General features: G+C 35.7%; 1 protein-coding gene across 6 annotated transcripts in view; it reads right to left on the reverse strand.

Moving 5' to 3' along the window:
* Positions 1 to 21,265, reverse strand: part of GLS (glutaminase) — a 73,059-nt gene that overhangs the window by 41,045 nt on the left and 10,749 nt on the right. For 3 of the 6 annotated variants that reach the window (XM_060780623.2, XM_060780640.2, XM_060780632.2), the window contains exons 2-7: positions 19,178 to 19,274; positions 18,744 to 18,865; positions 15,270 to 15,399; positions 13,850 to 13,929; positions 12,246 to 12,409; positions 8,969 to 9,027 (exon numbers count right to left, since the gene is read on the reverse strand). In XM_060780623.2, the coding sequence (XP_060636606.2) occupies positions 8,969 to 9,027; positions 12,246 to 12,409; positions 13,850 to 13,929; positions 15,270 to 15,399; positions 18,744 to 18,865; positions 19,178 to 19,274 (652 nt within the window). Of the gene's footprint in view, positions 1 to 1,852; positions 1,903 to 3,565; positions 3,675 to 8,968; positions 9,028 to 12,245; positions 12,410 to 13,849; positions 13,930 to 15,269; positions 15,400 to 18,743; positions 18,866 to 19,177; positions 19,275 to 21,265 lie in introns of those variants that run through there. The other 3 variants (XM_060780653.2, XM_060780648.2, XM_060780663.2) reach the window with 3 other exon arrangements.

The following is a 21,265-nucleotide window of genomic DNA, read 5'->3' on the forward strand; positions in this document are numbered from 1 at the left end:
CAGACAGAAAATGTATCCACTACTGTAAAGGCAGAAAAGTGGGAATGTTTGCTTATGCACCATTCCTGCCACCTAAAAGCTGTTCTCAAAACTCAGGGAATGTCTTCAATGTACTAAATGGCAAGTAGTATGGAAGACATGAGGTACAGTTGGGAAATCTTCTGTCTTCCCAAGTTCTACAGTGTAATGTTCTCCAATCTAACAGACAGTGGAGCAGCAAAGCATACTGTTCAGCGTACTTGGTCAATGTGGGACATTAATGCATTAAGAAACATTTAGAAATGATCAGTTTGGCAATAGTGATCCTTCAAGGGACTAGACTGAGTCTTTATGCTCATTCTTATCCTTCTGATACAACCCTTAGTTCAACATCACATGATGCTTTGAAAATCAAGGGTTTCTTTAAATTTGATTCCATGATTACATTATACTCATGCACAAGCCAACCTCCTGTATAACTTGAAGGGAGGTTTTGGGGCCAAAATTATTTTGTTATAATAAGTCTGCAGAGAAAGGAAAGCACCAAGGGGACCTTGGGGTGGAAGTCGTCCCTGGTCATTACTGAAATTTCCTTGCCCAGACATCCAAAAAAGGCCAGAAGAAGCACCATGGCAGAGAATAGAGGGGGGCTTAGTGCCTCTTTTAGGTTCTCCTGGAACAGAGTAAGTTCTTGTCTTTCACTACTCCGAGAAGGGGATGGTTCCTTTTTTAAGATAAGAGTTAAGTTGCAGTACTCACAGTGCCCCATGGACAAGTCAACCTTGGTTTTGGGGGTTTGAACCTCCAACCTTTTGGTCAGCGAGTTAATCAGCTCAGCGGTTTAACTCACTGCACCACCAGGGGGCCCCACGTTTCCCTGGTATATCCTCTAAAATACAGGTGAGCAAATTTGCAAGATCTGGGAGATGCACATGCACCAACCCAAATCTATCTCCCTTGCACTGTTTCTTTTTAAATCTCAATCCCCCTAAACCATCTATGTTTGATGGATACATGGGAAATTCACTGGATCAATGGCAGAGTAGGTATGACAGGCCTTTCTTCTAAACACAAAGTCTGAAAAGGGCATTTGTTTTAATCCAAATCTTAAGTGATATTTGTTGTTTCTTCCCATATGTTGCCTATTACTTTGGGGAAGATATATGCCTGCTCAATCAGTTATTCAAATATTATGTCAAGACAGCTCTAAAGTACTAGCGAGGAGGTTTACTTTGAGTACGGCAGATCCAGTGATCTTTATAGGTTTACGTGGGTGCAGTGTAAGAATAAGGACCATTTTATCTCTGTACAAAGGACTCGGCTGCTAGACATTTTCAAAGCAATATTACTTGCAACTACCATTAAAAAAACAAACTACCTTAAATTAATAGGTCTCAGTGAACCCACAGAAAACATCTAGGTAATGTTTCATTCATCTCAGTTATCTAACAGATTGCCTCAAAACAATCAAAGAAACATTACTTTGCACTATATTTAGCATAGGAGGAAAGGAAATAAACAACATGAAGCCTGTACGAACCAGCATTCTACTCAATGAAATGCATAAAGCCAGCCTCATTTCCCATTCTATAAGTAATTTAGGGTCTTGCGGATAATCTGTGAAGCCACACGCACCAGCTCATCTAGTGATGTGCAGTCATACACGTATGATCACCAGCTGAAAGAATACCACACTGTTGTATCAACGTTATGCACCAATAAAGTCAAAATGTTGCTACCCAGAGTCAATGACTATTTAAGAAATATGCTAAAAAGGTTAAGCATTGTGTTGTAAGGCATTAGAAAAACAAACTATTTAAAAAAGTGTAACTCCAAATCTGTTCAATGAAAAATAATTAAAAGAAGAAATTACCAACTTCATTGAACTGTTGCAGTTGTCAAAATATTCCATAGATCCTAATGCTGTAAAATATGTAACAACATTTAAACCACAAAAAAACCTTTTAAAAGCACAGTGAATGTTGCTTTGGGAAAATGGGTCAGCATTAGTTACGGGATGCTGTACTTGATCATTGTTGTATATTGGTTAACACAGTTCAACTGAAACAAGTTTTGCGTTTCTCCCTAGATTCAAAGGAGAGGGAGAAAGCTCCTTAATGCCAAAGTACAGAAATGTTTGGTTCTCCCCAACTCCACCCCTTAAATATGTTTTGACAAGTTTTATATTATCAGCAAAATCAAGACAGAGTGCAAGCATACAGAATCAGAGCAAACTTATTTCAGCATTGGTCAAATTGTCTTTAAGCTGATACACAAAAGGAACAACTTGTTTTTCCGCAGCACCATTTGGATATCAGTTCACACTCACTAATAAAAACCCTAAGTCTTTATTTAGCCTGCAGTGCATGAACTCTTCTTTCCAGTGGGAAGTTCAATTCAAATTCAGCCGCCTCACTTTTGTTAGCAAACTCAGCCAAGGCCAGTGTTCCCCTCATTATTTTCAAAACAGACTTTCTACAACTTGTCCATCTTTGTAAAGTTAATATAACATGGAGGGAGGGAAGCACCAACTGTTAGTGAGGCAATTTTTTCCTATAGCAATCTCAAAGGCATTTCCTCCATGTAACGGCAGAATAAAGAGTGTTGCTTGTTCTCTTCCCATTATGCTTTGGCCTAGGAATAGTCTTCCAGTTTATAATAGCTCCGATGTTTTGCTAATTAAATTTATAAGCAATTCATCTGTCTGCAAATGTAACATGCAATATGTAACTTCACAAACATAATATATACATATGTACACCTAGTGTGTGCATGCCTGCATGTATATTTATGTGTATATGCACGCTTGTGTATATATGCAAATGCATGTGTATGGATATAGGTACTTTAAGACTGAGACAATCTAATGATACACAAGTCACTCATGCAAATTTAATGAATGCATAAATACACACGCCAATATTAAATAAGAAGGTTGGAGCTGATTTTATTTATATCGTATTTCATCAGCATGCAGTTTTGATATCAGAAACTCATTGTTTTCAATTTTATGATCATTAGAGATTGGGGGGGGGGGGAACAAACCCATGTATAAATATGTGCTTAATATTGCTGTTCAAATGTATATGTATATGTATGTATATATATATATATATATATATATATCTTTTCTAAATGCTGACTAATCAATCGCACAATGTTATAATATAATGAATCACAATATTTTTATTTAAGTACTTTTAAAAATAAGCAATCTGATTCAAAGCCCTATATGTGCCCGTCCTTAAGTCCTATACAGCTTGCTAAATAGGAAATATTTCCTCATTTCAATATCAGAAAACAAATAATACAAAGAATCACCACTGTGTGCATGGAGGTCTCCAAAACAGGATATAGAAATAGGCAGAAATGGAACCCACAAACCATTTAATACAATGTTTAAACATAAACATATCTCAGAAGCAATTCAAAAACAGTAATATGGCTTGGCCTAAAAAGAACCAAAATTAAATTCTGACTGATGGTTAAAATTAAAACCTTCAAAAACACAGGAATACACTGTGATAATTTTGTGTTTTATGCCTAAACAATGCTCTTTAACAGCTCTTGTTCATTTTGTACTTACACACTTTGAAATGTATGCTTGAATTTGGACCTAGAAGATCCTGGTTTAAGTTTCACCCTCAGATATGGTGTTTCTGGGGAGCCATTGGCAAGAAACAGCATGACTACTTCTACAAAAGTGAATAAAAGGTTGTTGTCAAGAGGAAAGCAACAACCTTTTTGACAGTTGAAGTGTTATATAAATGAAGGCTCAATAAAAACAAGAGATCATGCATTGGGCAACTCTCTATGTCAATAAAATAACTTTGATATAACATCATTTGAAAAACAGAAGAAAAATAGCAGAAAATGCAAATGTATAACCCATAGGCTTAGGGCTTGATGAAAGGAAGTGTTCTTTCAGAAGCCTACCACAATAATTGAAAAAGTGAACCCAGGGAGAGTCCACAGAAGTTGGTTCAGTTCTAGACACCAAGTAAACAGAATACATTTTGGGGTACACCTCTCTGTTAGACTGCCCCTCACATCAATTCATTTGGTCACTAGGACACGTCCACCTTATCCAGAATTGCTGCCATTGATTCTTATGCATCGGAATACAATATTGCAGCAAGGACGACCAATAATTAACCAATATCGGTAGCCTATAATCTACAGGCCTTTAAATCAAATAATATATAATAATGAGAAAATAACCATTGTCAATATTATTCAACTTTCCAATAAATACAGTACCTTTATGAAATCCTGTGTAAATAGTCCCTCCCTTGTAGAAAATTAAAATGATCCAAATTCTTAAGTCTTGTAACAGCATCTTAACTATACTGTCCATAACAGTATTGATATTGCTGAAATCATTTACATAAATGGATTTTAAATTCACTACATAAAATTCTGAGTAAGGTTTTTACTATGACTATATATGGTATTTCAGCATTTTTGTTGTCTTAATGAAGATTCTCAGTCTCTATGGAAATAGTAACAAGAGGGTGCTGCTTCACACCTAGGGACAAACTCAAAATTTACTCTGGGTTTGGAAACTTACTCTGGGTTAGAATAAAATGTATCACAGAATACTTGAAAGTATTTCAAGACAAACAGATTTGTACTGAAAAGCAGTATTTTGAGGGAGAGGGGATAAAGACTAATAACTACTGCTGATATATGACAGTTGTGTTTAATACAAAACACCCATGCAATAGGAGTAGGTGAAAGAAATAAGAACTTTGTGGGTTCACAATGCTTAGGGACAGAGTTAGGGTTCCATGGGGGAAAAGGTCTTCTGAAGGGTTCAATTATTGAAAAACTTTGGGAACTGCTGATGTAGATGTTGTAAATTATGGGCAGACCACAGGATTAATTATGATACAAGAATCTATTGGGTTGTAACTATGGATGACAAAAAAGCCATTTGTAATGGGCAAGTAATTTGCTAGAATTTAGGAAAATGAAATGAATTTAACTAAAATAGATTAAATCTTGGGATATTGGAACTGGAACATGTGTGCATTATCGCTTGAAATTGTTTTATTCTTTGTATGCCCATCCAGTTTTCATTATTAAATTTTAATATTCAAATTAACGGTGTGATAAACCAGCTTCTCGGTACATATTGATATTTAAAACCAGACTCAAAAGTGTCAAATTTCTACACAATGGATACAGAATGAGAAAATAGTATTTTCTCATTTATATATATTAATCCATCCACTCTTAATGAGGCATCTGTTGAGTAATGGCGGAGTGTCCTTCCTGCATAAATATACTGGCTTCATTAAAAACACAATCTTATGGTCAGGATTGTATGCAGTCGAGAAGCCTCCCCTCATGAACTTTCTGAATATGAGAATGGATACAGAGTAAAATCTCTTAAGAAGTGCCTTGCCATCAAGTTCGTACAACACAACAAAGAAGCATCATTCATTCCAGAAATGCTATGTGAAATTTTAATTTTATTGCACATTGCCCTAGGTGTTTACTAGTCAAACAGTACACCTTAAATAGCAAAAAGTATATAAATAAAATATGGTCATGACTTAAGAATATTAACGAAAAATTTGCATTAGCTGTTTTCTCAGACTACATTCTTCACTCACAAGTCGCTGATTCTCATCAGTTTAGTTGTTTATGTTTAGTTGTTGTAAAGATCCCTTGCACCATGGATCACTTCTCTTATGCCTTTCCCTTTCATGGATAACCACTTTTTTTTGCTAACAGCTGACAATGTGGTCTAGGGGGTTAATGAACCTCTTCCACACATTGTCGAAGTACTAGCTCCGTGTCACTCACATTCAAGGTAATACTATAAAAGAGTTTGTGAGTCTCATGCACAAAGGCTGAGTTGTGCAGCACTGGGAAGATCTGAGTCCTTTCAACAACTCTCTTTATTAACAAAACTGAAAACTTGAGCAGGAAAATTGTCTGCTGCAATGTCAAACCCAATCTTCTACGGAAGCAACTGGACAGACAAGCAAATGACACAGAGTGTTCAGGAGAAAAAGAAAACAGCCACTAAGAAAAGAGGAAATGCTTTCCCACCTCAACTTAAAGATCCGTCTAGCAACGTGCTGTATTCAAAAATACCTAACAAGGGCTCTGTACACACAATAAATACAGTTGCAAATGCTATAATCAAATTAAAAATTAATTTAACTGAATAATTAGCATCTACATTTGAATTAGAAATATTAGATTTGACTCCTGCTCTATTCCCACAGAAACCACACTATATGGGGAATGGAGGTTAAATTCTCCCTCCTCAGGTCTATTCCCAAGAGCAATCGCCCTTCTTCTCTCCTCATACACAATGCAATTAGCATTTGCAAACCAGCAAACCCACTGACAGAATGACAGGGTGAGAGATTTCAAAATTGCACTAGGGAGATGTAGATTAAGCCTTCATTACCCACGTGACACTGGTTTATTTAAAACATAAGATCTCATTTATTATGAAATAAAAAATAATAAACACAAAAATGCAAAAGCCCATTACTAAAGTAACACCATGGTTGGCTCCAACTGCAGGGCATATACTGCATTTCATCGATTCTAAGATGCATTTTCCCCCCAAGAAAAACACCTCAATAGTGCATTCACCGTTGCCTCAAGCAGATAAGAGTTCTTTCTCCCAACCAGGACACTCCACAGATATATAAACCCCACTTGCTTAGTTTCCAACAGACCTCACAACCTCTGAGGATGCCTGCCATAGATGTGGGTGAATCGTCAAGAGAGTGTGCTTCTGGAACATGGCCATACAGCCTGAAAAACTCACAGCAACCCAATTTCATTCAGCAAATTTTATCTGAAGTTTAAAAACCTGAAGTCAGTCTAATTACACACATGGGGTTAAATCTCGTAGTCCATCTAGAATGGCCCTATTGAATAGCGTGAAGGAGGAGGGAGCTAGCTTGTTTTCTGCTTCCTTGGAGACTAGGACACGGAACAATGGCTTCAAACTACAAGAAAGGAGATTCCATCTGAACATTAGGAAGAACTTCCTGACTGTGAGAGCCGTTCAGCAGTGGAACTCTCTGCCCCGGAGTGTGGTGGAGGCTCCTTCCTTGGAAGCTTTTAAACAGAGGCTGGATGGCCATCTGTCAGGGGTGATTTGAATGCAATATTCCTGCTTCTTGGCAGGGGGTTGGACTGGATGGCCCATGAGGTCTCTTCCAACTCTTTGATTCTATGATTCTATGATTCTATGATTCTATGAATTATATAAGAGTCAACCTTTTAAACAATGAGTCTGCTCTAGTTGGGACTAAGAACTGGATTCAGTCCTTGATTCTGATGAAATAGCTTCCTAGCAGCTATGTAACACAAAAAATGTTTTACAATCAGTTTCAACATGTAATGATGCAGTGTGGTGATTTATGTCTCTTGGACATGCGGATACGACATGCAAAGTTTTTATGCAATCCAGTATTGACTAGAAAAAAATTGCTAACATTTTCTTTTAATACGGTTTCATGCAGTAAGAAGTAACGTTGCACTATAGTACAAGAATCTGAAGCCTCCACTGGCATTCTGAGATTGTCTTAAAAATAGTAGAAATTCCACTCATTAGAGGAGACCAAGTTTTCAAAAGAAAAAAGTAGTGCTCCCAATCACAGCTTAGATTACCATGTAAAAAGCTAGACCATAGCAAGAACACTCAATGATTCGATGCTCTATCATTTGTTTCAAAAAATCATGTTCAACATGAATCTCTTAAATATTTAACCTACAGGGAAAAAAATTAAACATGTATAAATTTACCTGTCAATACTTAAGGCCATTTTCCTTCACCTATAGCTATCAAAGATAAATATTTAAAGCAGGACGTGTTTACACCTTCTTCAATACAAAGAAAAGCAAAAAATTATGATCGAAGAGTAAAATACCCTTTCACAGCTAAGTGTGAAACTGATTCAATAGAAAATGAACACAAGTTAAGAGATAACTGTTTACATTGATCATTTTAAGATCTTCTATTTATAAAGTATGCAGAAATGTTCATTGACACCTATATATAGCTCCAGAGATTAATAACATCAAGGTAAAATTTTCTTATAGCAGAAATTATATTACATTGAATTTGAAATTAAGGCATATAAACTATGCAAAATCTAGAAATAGTTTAAATTATAAACATTAAGAGCAATCCTGCCTTTCAACATAAAAATTTGAATATGTGTATAAACATGGTTAGAACCACTACATCCAAAACATTATTAAATCATTTCTTAAACAGATTTATCTAAGAAGGAAGACAATCTTAGATTGGTAAAGTATGAGAAGGTTTGCTATGAAGACATGCTTTGTTCCTCATGAAGCTGTAAATTAACTCCAAAGTATACTCAGGAGTGTCTATAATGCATTATTTTTTCTTATAAATTCTCAAAAGACTAAGAGAAGCAAATATTCAGAATGACATTAAGGAAGCACTTTAAACTGCACATCAAAATGGATGTCTGAAATTTTAAATTAAGTCACGTGCTTCATAGAAAAACATAAAAATTACAAATAGAAGGTGTCATGTTCTCTAACATTTCTTTAATTCTAGCCACAATCTAGAGGCACATGCCTGCCTACTATTACAGAGAAAGAACTCTTTAACCCAACGAGTTTCAAATAGCAGTCCGGGATATTATACGAGTGCTTTTTCAAACATAAAATAAAAATACTGGAGATATAATACAACAGGATATTTTCTAATGTTTGCACCATATCTCCCAAACTGCTTTTTGAACAAGAATGGGAAAACAACCTCCAAAAACAGTTTCAGACAATGGTTTTATGAACTGGAACTGTTTCATAGCCCCAATCGTTTGATTACATGCTTTTGTGAGCTGCAAACCACAGTAAAGTGCCTTATCAATAATGTTTCAGGGCTTGTGTGGAGCCTGACACTACACAACATAATTCTCCACAAAACTATTTGCAATACAGTTCTCAAGAAAATTAAGTGTAGACATTTTACCTTGATCAGAGAAGTGACCACAATTGCACCAGCATTCACCATAGGATTGTGAGGTTTGTCTGCAAAATAAAAGGAGATTCATTCATACAAATTTACCTCCTGTGAATTTATTTTACACTATATATAATTAACAATAACACTATCCTTCCTACAAATTGCATTAATGATCTATAACAGTGGTTCTCAACCTGGGGTCCCCAGATGTTTTTGGCCTTCAACTCCCAGAAATCCTAACAGCTGGTAAACTGGCTGGGATTTCTGGGAGTTGTAGGCCAAAAACATCTGGGGACCCCAGGTTGAGAACCAATGAACTATAAGAACCATGTCAGGCACAAATAATGTGTTGCAGCCTTTGAACAAGTGTGAGTAATTTAGAATGTTACTACAGTGAAGAGAAATGACTTCAACTGTTTTCAGTGTTTTCATCATGCAAAATGCTAAGATAGCGGAGTGATCCAGGATGTCTAAGTTAGTCAATGAAAGTACAGGCAGTCCCCAAGTTACAAACATTCAATTTACAAATGACTCATAGTTAAGAACAGAGGTGAGAAAGAAGTGAGAGAAATCTACTCCTCAGAAGGGAAATTCACTCTTGAAAAAGTGATCATGGGGAAAAGGTGTCTCCACTGAAGCTTTCTCACCAATCCTTGTTTCCACAATAAGTCTTTTTTTTCAAAATCCAATTATTACAGGGACAGAAAAGGCAGTGAAATCTTGTGAACAAAGTAGATAGCAGAACAAACACCCCAAGGATTTTAATCCTTCCCCATGCTATACAAACCCCATATATATATAGAGAGAGAGTTACACTTTAAAATGTACTTGTTCTGATGTACATGCAAATTTAACTTGGGAATTCAACTCTCATTTGTAACTTGGGGACTGCCTGTACATGTGTCCTGCCCTTAATGAAATATTGAGCTGGCACACAGCCGTAATTTCTAGACACATCAGTTGACACGTTTTGCCTTTGGAATAGGCTGCAGACAGTTGCACACTTGGATTTCTTCCAAAAATGCTGAACTACTCTAGTTTTTATGCATTAAGAGCTTAGTAAATCACTCCCAAGAAGTTAACGGTCTGAAATCTGAAGCTAAATACATCAAGAACTGCACAACTATTTATGTCCGAAGGCTAATAATTTCAACAAATGAATCCTGCAAGAGCAGAGGAAGACATTTATAGTGAGCCTATGGAAATAGCAAACATGTGCCTCAAGGTTATTTTTAGTGTATCAATAAAAACCAGTGTCAATTACTGTACAACCCAGAAATATATCTAGACTATTTTCTATGCTCCATTAAATCCTTGCATCGAAACACTACAACACACAACACTAGGCACCCTCTCTCTTTCTACTGGTGAGACAGGGAAGAAAATATATTGAAAATTTTAGAAGATTCAGATTTGATGTAAAGTACAGATTCAATAGGTCTAATCAGTATCTATGGGAATAAAATTAATGCATGATATAGCCATTTACATGTATTAATCAATATCAGCCTTGTAACCATTATTTTAGAACAAAATGCTTTTTTCTGAGCCTGTAGCATTTCCTTTCAGATGCACAAACACAGGAAATGTATTCCACAGTGGAAAGATCACATGGTCTTCAAATGCCATCTCTTAATTCTCATTCTATTAAAAATTAATTCAGTATCTTAGCAACTGAGAGCTGTCTTCTCTTACCAAGCAAGAGCTACTGGAAGTATGCACATTTATCACTAAGAAACCCTGCATTTTGTTCGGAGCTAAATTACTCACCAGAACACCAATTCAATTTCCTATTTCAACAAATATGTGGTGAGAGGGAATCTATATAAAGAAGCTATACACAAAAGCACACCATGTTTAACTTACCAAATGGGTAATATATTTTGAACTGGAAGATCGCGTAAATCAAGTCATGTTCAAAAAATTGAAGTCACAACTTCTACTTTTATTATAAGAACCTTGATTTTATTTGGTATATTGTTTACCAGGAATACTTAAGAGATTTTAAAGTTACATTTCTTAACTAAGTCTTCTGGCTGGACAAACATAAGTAAATACCACCATTGGATAGTCTCCTTCTCCAAATTCCCCCCTGCCACATCCCAGACCATCATGACAGGTCCCCTACCCTTTGAATTAGCTCTTTACTGGGACTGAGATGAAGAGGAGGAGGTAAGGTTGGAATGTCCTCTAATTCAAACCAAGTCTCACAAATTCTACTCTAAATCCAAGCCTCTAGGGACTCAGGACTCTTCCACAGAGCCATATAACCCAGGATACCAAGGCAAAAAAATCCCAAAATAACTGCTTTGAACTGGGTTGTCTGAATCCACACTGCCAAATATTCCAATTGAAAGCAGAAAATGTGGGATTTTATTCAGCTGTGTGGAAGGAGCCAAATACACAGCATTTTGTCACAAGACAATTCACAGTATTTCTTGCCTTCGTACAATATCTGTCCATTTAGCTCAAGAACTCAGTCGCTTAAACACACATAATAACTGAATTACTATGTCACATATATGATTAGTAGCAGTTTTCTAGTAGTGACAATCCTGATGCTTTCCACCACTGCCATATTTAAAGTCTATTTCACATTGAGCAAAACAAATACCACAAACGTGTTAACCCTTCACTATGCTATCCAAAGCTAAAAAAATATAGATTTTTGGCTGGAGTTACACTTTAAAGATGTACCTGTTCCAACTTACAAACAAATTCACCTTAAGAACAAACCTACAGAACCAATCTTGTTCCTAACTTGGGGACTACCTGTAGTCTTATATGCTTCTCAATTTTTATGTTATATATCAAGAGGGGAAATATATTTTTAATATACACAACATAGAAGTGATGTGTCCAAGTCAAGCTATAGAAATATACTAGGCAACTATTATGCCTTGTTTTCCCCCTGCCCTGGAGCATTTTGCCCTAATTCCACAAGAACAATATCAGACTTACAAATGTTACAGAGTTCATGCAATTATGTTTGCTGGAATTAACCTGCTACCTGAACTCTCTACCAAGTGCTTAAAAATGCACATACCATCTTCTTACTCACTTTCGTAAAACAAGAAATAATATTTTTTTCTTATTCTTTTATATCAGATCTAATTTCAGAAGAAAATGTAGTTTTTTATAGTAAGGAAAATCCTGTAAAAATTAATCCACAGAGAGAGATAAACACACCATTCCCTTCTTCTCCATCACTTACTGGATCTTCTACCTCTGCCTTGTTTGCTAGCATACTGGGAAGTGGCAATGCCAAATACAATTAACTTACCGTCTTCATTGAGGAACAATTTGTTGAATCTTAGTCCACTAGGTTCTTTACCAACATATCTGTGTACATATTCAGTGCCAAGGTCATTAACAGCAATGGCATACTTCAAGGGCTTTACGCAGGATTGAAGACAAAATGGTACTTTGGTATCTCCAATAGAATGTCTGCAAGAAAAAAAAGTTTATTAGTCATTGTACACTGTCCCATTTGTTTTTAAAAATGAACAGACAGGTGGGAATATGAAAATTATTGGGGATGAAGAAAAGAAAAATTAGAAAGGCTCTCAAGAAAGAAAAGGAAAAAACCCTCTTCAAAACAACCCGGAAGCAAGACTGAAAACTCTATATTTTTACTTTTCACAATCCCCACCCCCCTTTTTTCTTTTCTTCTCTTTTTCACACATTTCTCTTTTTTTTCTCTCTCTCTCTCTATTCTTTTTCTTGTTCTATTGGATTTTAAAATTATCACTTTATAAATTATATGTACTATGAAAATATCTAATAAAGATTTTTTTAAAAAGAATTTTTTTGAGGATAATGGATGGATCACGAACTGTTAGGATTGCAACCCATCAGGAGAAGCAGAATTTGAAAGGAGTATTCCTTGAGTTTATTTGATGCTTTAGACAGGCAAAGAATCAAGCAGACTTTTTTTTACAATAACAATGGTTGTTTACTTATTTCTTCTTGCATTCAATGATACAAGTACATTTCTTTTGGGAGTTTATATCTTAAAACGTATAAAGTTTAACTGTTTCTTAACGAACTATGCTGTTCCACACAGCTCTCAATAAGAGCTCGCTTTAAAAGAAAATACAAGCCTCAACAATTTACTAGCTTCTAACATTAGCTTCTGCACAATAAAATACTTCTACACTCAAAGCTGACTCAAAGCTCAATAGATATTCTCTAACAAGGCTCAAAGCTTAACTGACTTCTCTAACTGCCATTCCTTTTTAAACTGAACATAAAAAAAAGGGGGGGGGAGGCATCACCGAATCATTACCACCATCAATACCAGGAAAGATTCCAAAGCAGATCATTAAACGGACAACAAGTATACAATTAGAAAGGAATGTTATGCTCATTAAAAGTCAACATGGATTTCCCAAAAACAAGTCATCCAGACTAAATCTCTCTCTCTCTCTCTCTGAAAGAGCTACAAGATTGTTAGAGGAAGGGAATGCTGTGGCTATAACATTTTGATTACAGTAAGGCCTTTGATAAGGCCTTTCTCCAACAATATTCTCACAAAGAAGCTAGTAAAATGTGGGCTAGAGTTGGATGCTATAGCTTGGTGGATTGGGAACCTAAAGAGTGCTTCCTCTTCATCCTGGAGAGACATGACCAGTGCAGTGCCTCAGAGGTCTGTTCTGGACCCAGTGGTATTCAACATTTTTGTCAGTAACTTGGACTACGGAACAGAAGGCATGCTTATCAAATTTGCAGATAACATCAAATTGGGAAAGATAGCCAATACCCCAGAGGATAGGACAAGATTGAACTGACTGATAACAAATGCAGTTTCCCCAGGTAAAAGCTCTGCTTCTGTCCTAATAGTCGACATTATTTGGATATCTCTGTATTTAAGATGTTATACAATACCTCTGTCCATCAACTGTACACACAGACACTGCCCACAAGTCAGGACTGAACTTAGCCAGTTGTGGAATGTAGTCAGCAACCTATCAAAAACAAAAATAACATAAATTACTATTTCAGGTAACTCCCAAGTTGACAATAATAATATAATGTAATACTTTCTATGTTTAATCCTATTTTAGTGTCTATATCTTTTTAGGTTTCAAATTGTTTATTGCATTGTTTTAGTGTTGTTTAAGATTCTTTGAGAATCTTTTTGGAGATAAAACAGAATATTATTAATATTCTAACAAAAACTCACTAGAAAGATGAAGAAAAAAAATAAGTGTATAGTAAACACTTCGCCATTATGCAAAATGAGGTCTTTTCCTCATTTTTATAATTCTATTGGACCTGAATGTGTATCCATTTGGAAAAGGTTTGCCTTGGCAAGTAATAATCCTCAAAATGGAGGACAACAGAATTCCTAAGAAAAACAAAAACAAAATACACAGTGAAAGAAGAAATAAGACTAAAGTAACTTCCAAACCCTCAGCTAAATATCCTGATAAGAAAGAGGAAACTGCCAGGCACTGCCAAGTACCATTACACACAGTGGTGTAATGAGATGTTATCCCTTACATGAAATTGCAAAATTAAACTTTGTTTAGGGAAATTAAAAAAGAATCTGTGGTAAGAGATGGCCAACTATACAGCCAAAAATTAGAAAAAAACTTAAATAGAAAATGTTCTTGCTAGAATTTACAAGTCTACCCTACCTGGCCTTGAAATGCAAAAGCAGTTAACACTCTTAGGATAAGGAATGTATAACTATAAAAACTATAAAATGTTAAGTACTCTGCTGTACTAATATCTCCCCTCTTATGCTTTAACATAAGCAACTTTCAATGGAGAATGTTTCATTGGACATAAGATCTACTTGTAGTTGAATTTACTGACAACAGTCTTGCTCTCTCCATTTTACTTGTTCAACTCCTTCTAAAAATATGTTTATATAAACAAGGCTCTTAAGAAAAGGTGTAATCTTCCAACATAATCTGCGCAATAAAGGTTACTTTTGTTCTGAACCTGAAGTATGTAACTAGACTGGTATGAGAGGCACGTAATCCTTGTGATAACCTACAGCATGTACATAACTATGTATACTTCAAGGAAAAGGAGCATTGCAAACAGTGCTATTGTAAATCTATGAGAATTATGTTTTAGAGGCAACACGCCTCTCTGTATCCATAAAAAAGCAAAACATTGGTATCTTACAGAAACAAAAAAAAAACATTTCAAGGCAAAAACAAATTAATTTTTCTCAGCCTTAGGAACAGGTTTTGAAACAAGAACTTCAACAGCAACTATTCAGTCTTTAAAATGTTGCTCTTATATGATACAAATATTAAAAACATGGCAATTATTTTATCAGTGCACTCACCTTTCCTCCAGATTGTGTTTTAGCATTTTCATACAACTCATCAATGTGGGAAGCAAATGACATAAAATCTGGAATTACAAACTTGCGCCTGAAAGCCTGAGTAAGTAAGACAATGTTGCTTTGAACACACCTGCAAAACATAAACATGGTTATATGAGTAAAAATGCCACTGAATGTTGTTATTCACTGCAGGGCCTCAAATCTAGTCATAACTGGCTATGCTTTTGGGGACTGCTGGCTGTTGCATTTTAACAAGGTCTGTACGACAGCTGCATAAAATTCACTCCTATAGAAATAAAATCAGTTCCTAAAAATGCACCTTAAGTTCTAGTGAGTTTTAGAACATAAAGTTTGCTTTTACTACAATCACATACATTATGTTTAATTTTGCTTTTTCTTCTGCTTTAACAACAGGCTGAAATAACTAGATGAGAGCCATGTTCCATTTTTGGGGAAAAAGCCACAACTCCAGCGTAAATTCTAATATGTATCAAGACCATGATATTTAATGAATAGAAATGATTTGAAAGTATGTAAAAGATCAAAATTTAACAATCAAGAAGTTACACCTCATCAAAACACATTACTAATCAGGAAAGATATGATACGAGCTTTGAAAAAAATGAACTGTAATAGAGACTATGACTTGAGAAGCTCCAAAAATTTCAAGAGAAACTATTAAATATGAGATTTGTAATTGGAGTGGATTATCTCATACAAAGTAGCAAGCTATACATATCTTCCAACATGTCTGAATTTTTTTTAATCTTCAAAAAGGATTCATACAAAGTTAAGTTTCTATCTTTCTATTTCCTGAAGAAGCATGTGCATCAGTTTGTTGTTATGACAATAATCTGTATTTCCAATCCAATAGTCTTTATACTACCCATGTAAGTACAACTCAAAGCCTGTGGATATATAGCCCACATGCTTCTTAAACTATTGAGGAAACAGTTGTGAAATTGAAGAATGTATGTTTGGTACTTGCTTATGCCAGTAGTTCCCAACCTTTTGTCCTCCAGTTATTTTGGATTTCAATTCCCAGAAACCCCAGCTGTTAGGAATCGTGGGAACTGAAGTCCAAACACCCAGAGAACCAAAGATTGGGAACCACTTGTTTATACTGATGTCCCCATGAAATCCACAGGAGGCAAGAGGCCCTTGCAACCCGTTTTTGGAAGCCTCAAATTTCCCTATACTTTACTCAGCTTCTCACCATTTTATCAGACAAAAAGAGACCATACAAGTTCAATTGCTATTTGGGGTGGTCTCCAAGAACTGTGGACTGCAATCAGAAATTACTTCCAGTTACTATTTTTGAAAAACACAATGGAGCAGAACAGTGTGCTGCATTACATTATTGCAAACAAGTAACTACACAGCAGAGCAGTGTGCCTACATGTCAAGTAAACAACCAAAAGCCTAAATATCCAGAGTTATTAATTTATGAAAATTGGGGGGGGGGGTCACTTCCAAAAATCTCTTCTAAGCTCATTGCTTCTGACCCTAGAAGATTAGGAGTCAGCCTACTCCTTGCAATCAGGATTAGTACCAAATGCCTACACTTTACTACTCCAATTAAAAGAGTTAAACACCATCACCATCACCATCATGGTCATAATAAAACTTTATTTGTACCCCGCCATCATCTCCTGTAGGGATTTGGGGTAACTCACAAAGCACACAATGATACCATATGAAATAAAATACAATATATCAACATTAAAACCTATAAAACCTTTAAAACCAGACATATAAAGCTAACAGGAGCTATAAAAACAACAAATTCTGGCAACAGTCTTTAATTAAAAGCCACATCATGCTGCCAAAATGCACAGCCATCAAAGGTTTTCCAGATTGTGGAAATCTAGAGAGCTTTATTCCTCAAGAGCAGTGGTTCCCAACCTGTGATCCGTGGCCCACTGGTGGTCCACAAGAACTAAAATATGGTCTGCGGCCTCACTGTTACTACACCGTTGCGACGAGAATGACTGGTCTTGCAAAGCCCTCTTATAGCGTCAAGTCTTATTAAATATGAGCAGATGGTGACTACTGGATGGCATATGTTCTGTATCAGAAGCTAGAGCTGATGTGGTCTTTCCAATGCAGTTTTTCTGAATCAGAAGCCCCAAATAATCAAGTCGAATCTAAAGTTGACCAAAAACCAATTCGTAACCCTTTTGGTATTAATGTTGGAGAACAGTCCCTGGTGAAAGTGGTCTCTGGTCAAAAAAAGGTTGGGAACCACTGCTCAAGAAGATATCTCATTCCAAATGTTCTTTTTAAAACCATGTAATTGTTTTTTTTCCCTTTTCCTCTCTCATTTTTTTCTTTTTTCCTATTTTCTTCCTTTCTTCTTTTCCTCCCATCTTTTCCTCCCTCCCTCCCTCCTTCCTTTCTCTTTTCTTACCATCTTTCTATCCTCCATCCATTTTCTCCTTTCTTCCTTGTCATCCTCCTTTTTTTCTTTTCCTTCCATTTTAAATTTCCTCCTGTTTTCCTTTCCTTCCCATCTTCCCATCAATGGTTACCTGATTCTTTGGTGTTACTTTCCATTGTTGGAAGATTTGGTGATCTAACTGTTTTTATTTTTAAAGAAAGAATTCTAAGCTCACAGCCCCTTTTTGGAACTAATTACAAAGAGTGTACTTTCTACTGCTGCACATTACATTTGCCAGCAAATACTTTTTGGTTTTGGTTTTTATTTTGTTTTTTTGAAATTCAAGTGTGCATTAGATTCGATAGCACACTAGATTAAAATTAAATACAGGGTATGTGACTGAAATTCTGTATCAGGTACTTAGAAATGTAATGCTACCATACTCCAGTCACCAGCAGAATGGACCAGCTCCTTCTTCCCATGCAGCTGACCCAGATAAAGTTGGTTGGGAAGGGATTGCAAATGTTGCAATAGCGTTAAAATCATGACTTAAGGAGCAAATACAAAACAGTTATGCAGAAGTAAATATAGATAATGCTTCTATATTCACAATGGCTACTTAGTCACAAGTTTGACACTACTGACATGATTGTAACTCTTACCTCTCCGCTTTACCAGTTGGTAAAGCAAGCAGGAAACCATTACAATCATGGCAGCTGCACAGAGAAAAGGAGACTAATTTTGCTGGTAATCAAAACACAGCTGAATGTTTCCATCAGGGTGTTGTTTTTTTTCTTGGGGGGGGGGGGGGTAAGAAAAGTTGGTTTAGAATTCTGGGCAATATAAATAAGAAGCTAGTGTTTGAAAACTAAATCCATTTTAAAAAAAAGAGGGATCCAAATGAACATGTTCTCTTATTCACAGTACACTCTGTGTACCAGCAAAATGAAGTTTTTTCACAAATAAATATTTCTAAAAGCAGTGTGGCTGGCCTCATCCCCCCGCCCCTTCTGAACTAAGACATTATTCTATGTCAATAAATGGAACGAGATATATTTTAAGAAACTGTGCCAGACTGAAGAAGCGGTGCTTACTTTTTAAAGAGATCTTTATCTAGCATAACACCATCTGATGTTGTTTGAAGTGTCAATCTTAACATATCCATGCATTCTTTCAGTCTTGGATCAGATGTACGTAAACCAGTAGATTTTAGAGCCTGAAAAAATAAAAAAGTATTTCAGATATTTCTTGTTCTGAACATTTTAAAATATGCAACTCCAGTTCTAGTTGCCATCTGGTCTTATTTTTTAATACAGTGTAGTACATATTTGCAGAGTGGTTCTATTTCTTTGACTATGTGTACAAGACATGCCAATATACATGCAGTTTTGTAATTTGAGGGAAGAAATAATGTCAAGTAAATGTTATCTTTAGACACTTAAATATCCTTTCTAATAGATGCTCATAACAAGGCATACAACATCACTCCCTGCCCAATAATTTAATCACACATACAAAAAAAGCTTACCGTAATAAATTTATGAACTGGTATTTTTTCTTGTCCTTCTGCAATGGTATAAAACAGCAGATCCTCCAAACTAGGCAAGAGACCTTGCTTCGTCTTACTAAAAAGAAAATGATACAGGAGAAAAAAATTAAAACCATGGATCAGTAATGCTTCTTCTTATTATTATTATTATTATACCTCACTTTATTTCTCCCAAAGGAGACTCAAACTATTTTCATACAATTTAAAATACCGTAAAGGTGACATTAAATCTAGTTGTGTCCAACTCTGAGCGGTGGTGCTCATCTCCATTTCTAAGTCGAAGAGCTGGCGCTGTCCATAGACACCTCCAAGGTCATGTGGTTTGCATGACTGAATGGAGTGCCATTACCTTCCCATCGAAGCAGTACCTATTGATCTATTCACATTTGCTTGTTTTTGAACTACTAGGTTGGCAGAAGTTGGGGATAACAGCAGGAGCTCACCCCGTTCTGAGGATATGAACTGCCGAGCTTTCAGTCAGCAGCTCAGTTGTTTAATCCATTGCACCCCCTCATTTAAAATATACAAATAAGCAAACACTAAAACTGAATTAAATATAAACAGTATTTTCAAAAATCACAGTTAAAATCCATTTAAACATATTCAAGTTAAAAACCACAGGAACCTCTGACTAGATCTTTAAAACCTTCATCTTTAAAAGACTGTCTGAGTAAAAAGATTTTAGCCTGCTATCGAAAAGATCACCCTTTCCATATTAACTCAATAACTCACGTTTTAAAATTACAGAGTTCAATGGGACTGGTTTCCAGCTAAGATTGCAAACAACTGCAGCGTAAAATCACTATTTAAAATTTTCATACTTATTCTGCTACAGATATTTAAAATAATAATTTTCATTAAAAGATTATGGCTAACTAAGATATGAGTATTTTACTATCATCACAAGCAACCTTTGGAACGGTTCGTTTCAATTTTACTTTACACTAAGAACATTATTTCAAACTAAGAACATGCAGTGCTTCTGAAGAACTACCTTACAAGACTACTATACAATAAAGAATAATATAACATAAATTATTACAGAAAACAATACCAAAATTTCTAAATATTTGACAATGTGAAACATTACTTAGTTTTCCTCCAAAATTAGTTCCCATGTTACAGAAAGGACATAAGTCTGTACCGAGCATAATCAAAATAATATAGGATATTCAAAATTATAAGCATTAAGCTCCAATTTTTGAACATAAATGTTTAAATAACCTTATACAGTGGATATCATTCACATCTGTTGCAGTCCAATCAAGCAGACTAACCAAATATTTAGCTATGACACTGAACCAGTTGATAAAGCAAACATGGCAAACACTCAATCGACATACAGAAAATACTCTAAATGGACTATTCCTAGATAAAGCTTATCAGTTTAAATTGCAGTATAAGCTTTTTCTCCCCCTATTCTGTAAGTCAATAATATTATGTAATGTTTATTCAGCCTAAGAGCAACGTTTTAGCATCATTAAGCACTCAGAAAAACACATATTCAGCATATGCCAAAAAGAACTATGATATGGAGCTGACATGGTATTGTCATAGTTATCTTTACTGCATGGAAGTGAGTGTTTGCTCTCCACAGCACTTATATCTTCAAAACATATAGACAAACGGATTTGAAGGCAGATGCAAGTAGTCACAGTGTGGCAACAAATATAGCATTGACCTCTGCAGCCATGCAATGAATTAGAAACAAGTTTGGAGCCTCAGCTCTTCATATGCAAAATGGGAATGATCAACTTTTGAGAAGTTATTTCACATGATATATTTATTCACAATGTTCACAGAGGAAAAAGAAGAGAACGCTTCTCCGAATTATCAGAAGACTGGCTGAAACATACTGTTTTTCAGTATTTGCCTCTTCTAATCAATATGCTGCAACTGAAAGTTTTTCCATACCACATCACATCCCACAACATTACCCTTTGGGTGAAGATCAGAAATTACAATGTCTGTAACATAGGTCCTACTACAGGTTGAGTCTCCCTTATCCAAAATACTTGGGACCAAAGATTTTTTTGATCTTGGAATTTGGGAGGGGGGGGGGGAGAG

This window comes from Anolis sagrei, chromosome 1 (genome assembly GCF_037176765.1).
Source record: "Anolis sagrei isolate rAnoSag1 chromosome 1, rAnoSag1.mat, whole genome shotgun sequence".
NCBI classification, from domain to species: domain Eukaryota; kingdom Metazoa; phylum Chordata; class Lepidosauria; order Squamata; family Dactyloidae; genus Anolis; species Anolis sagrei.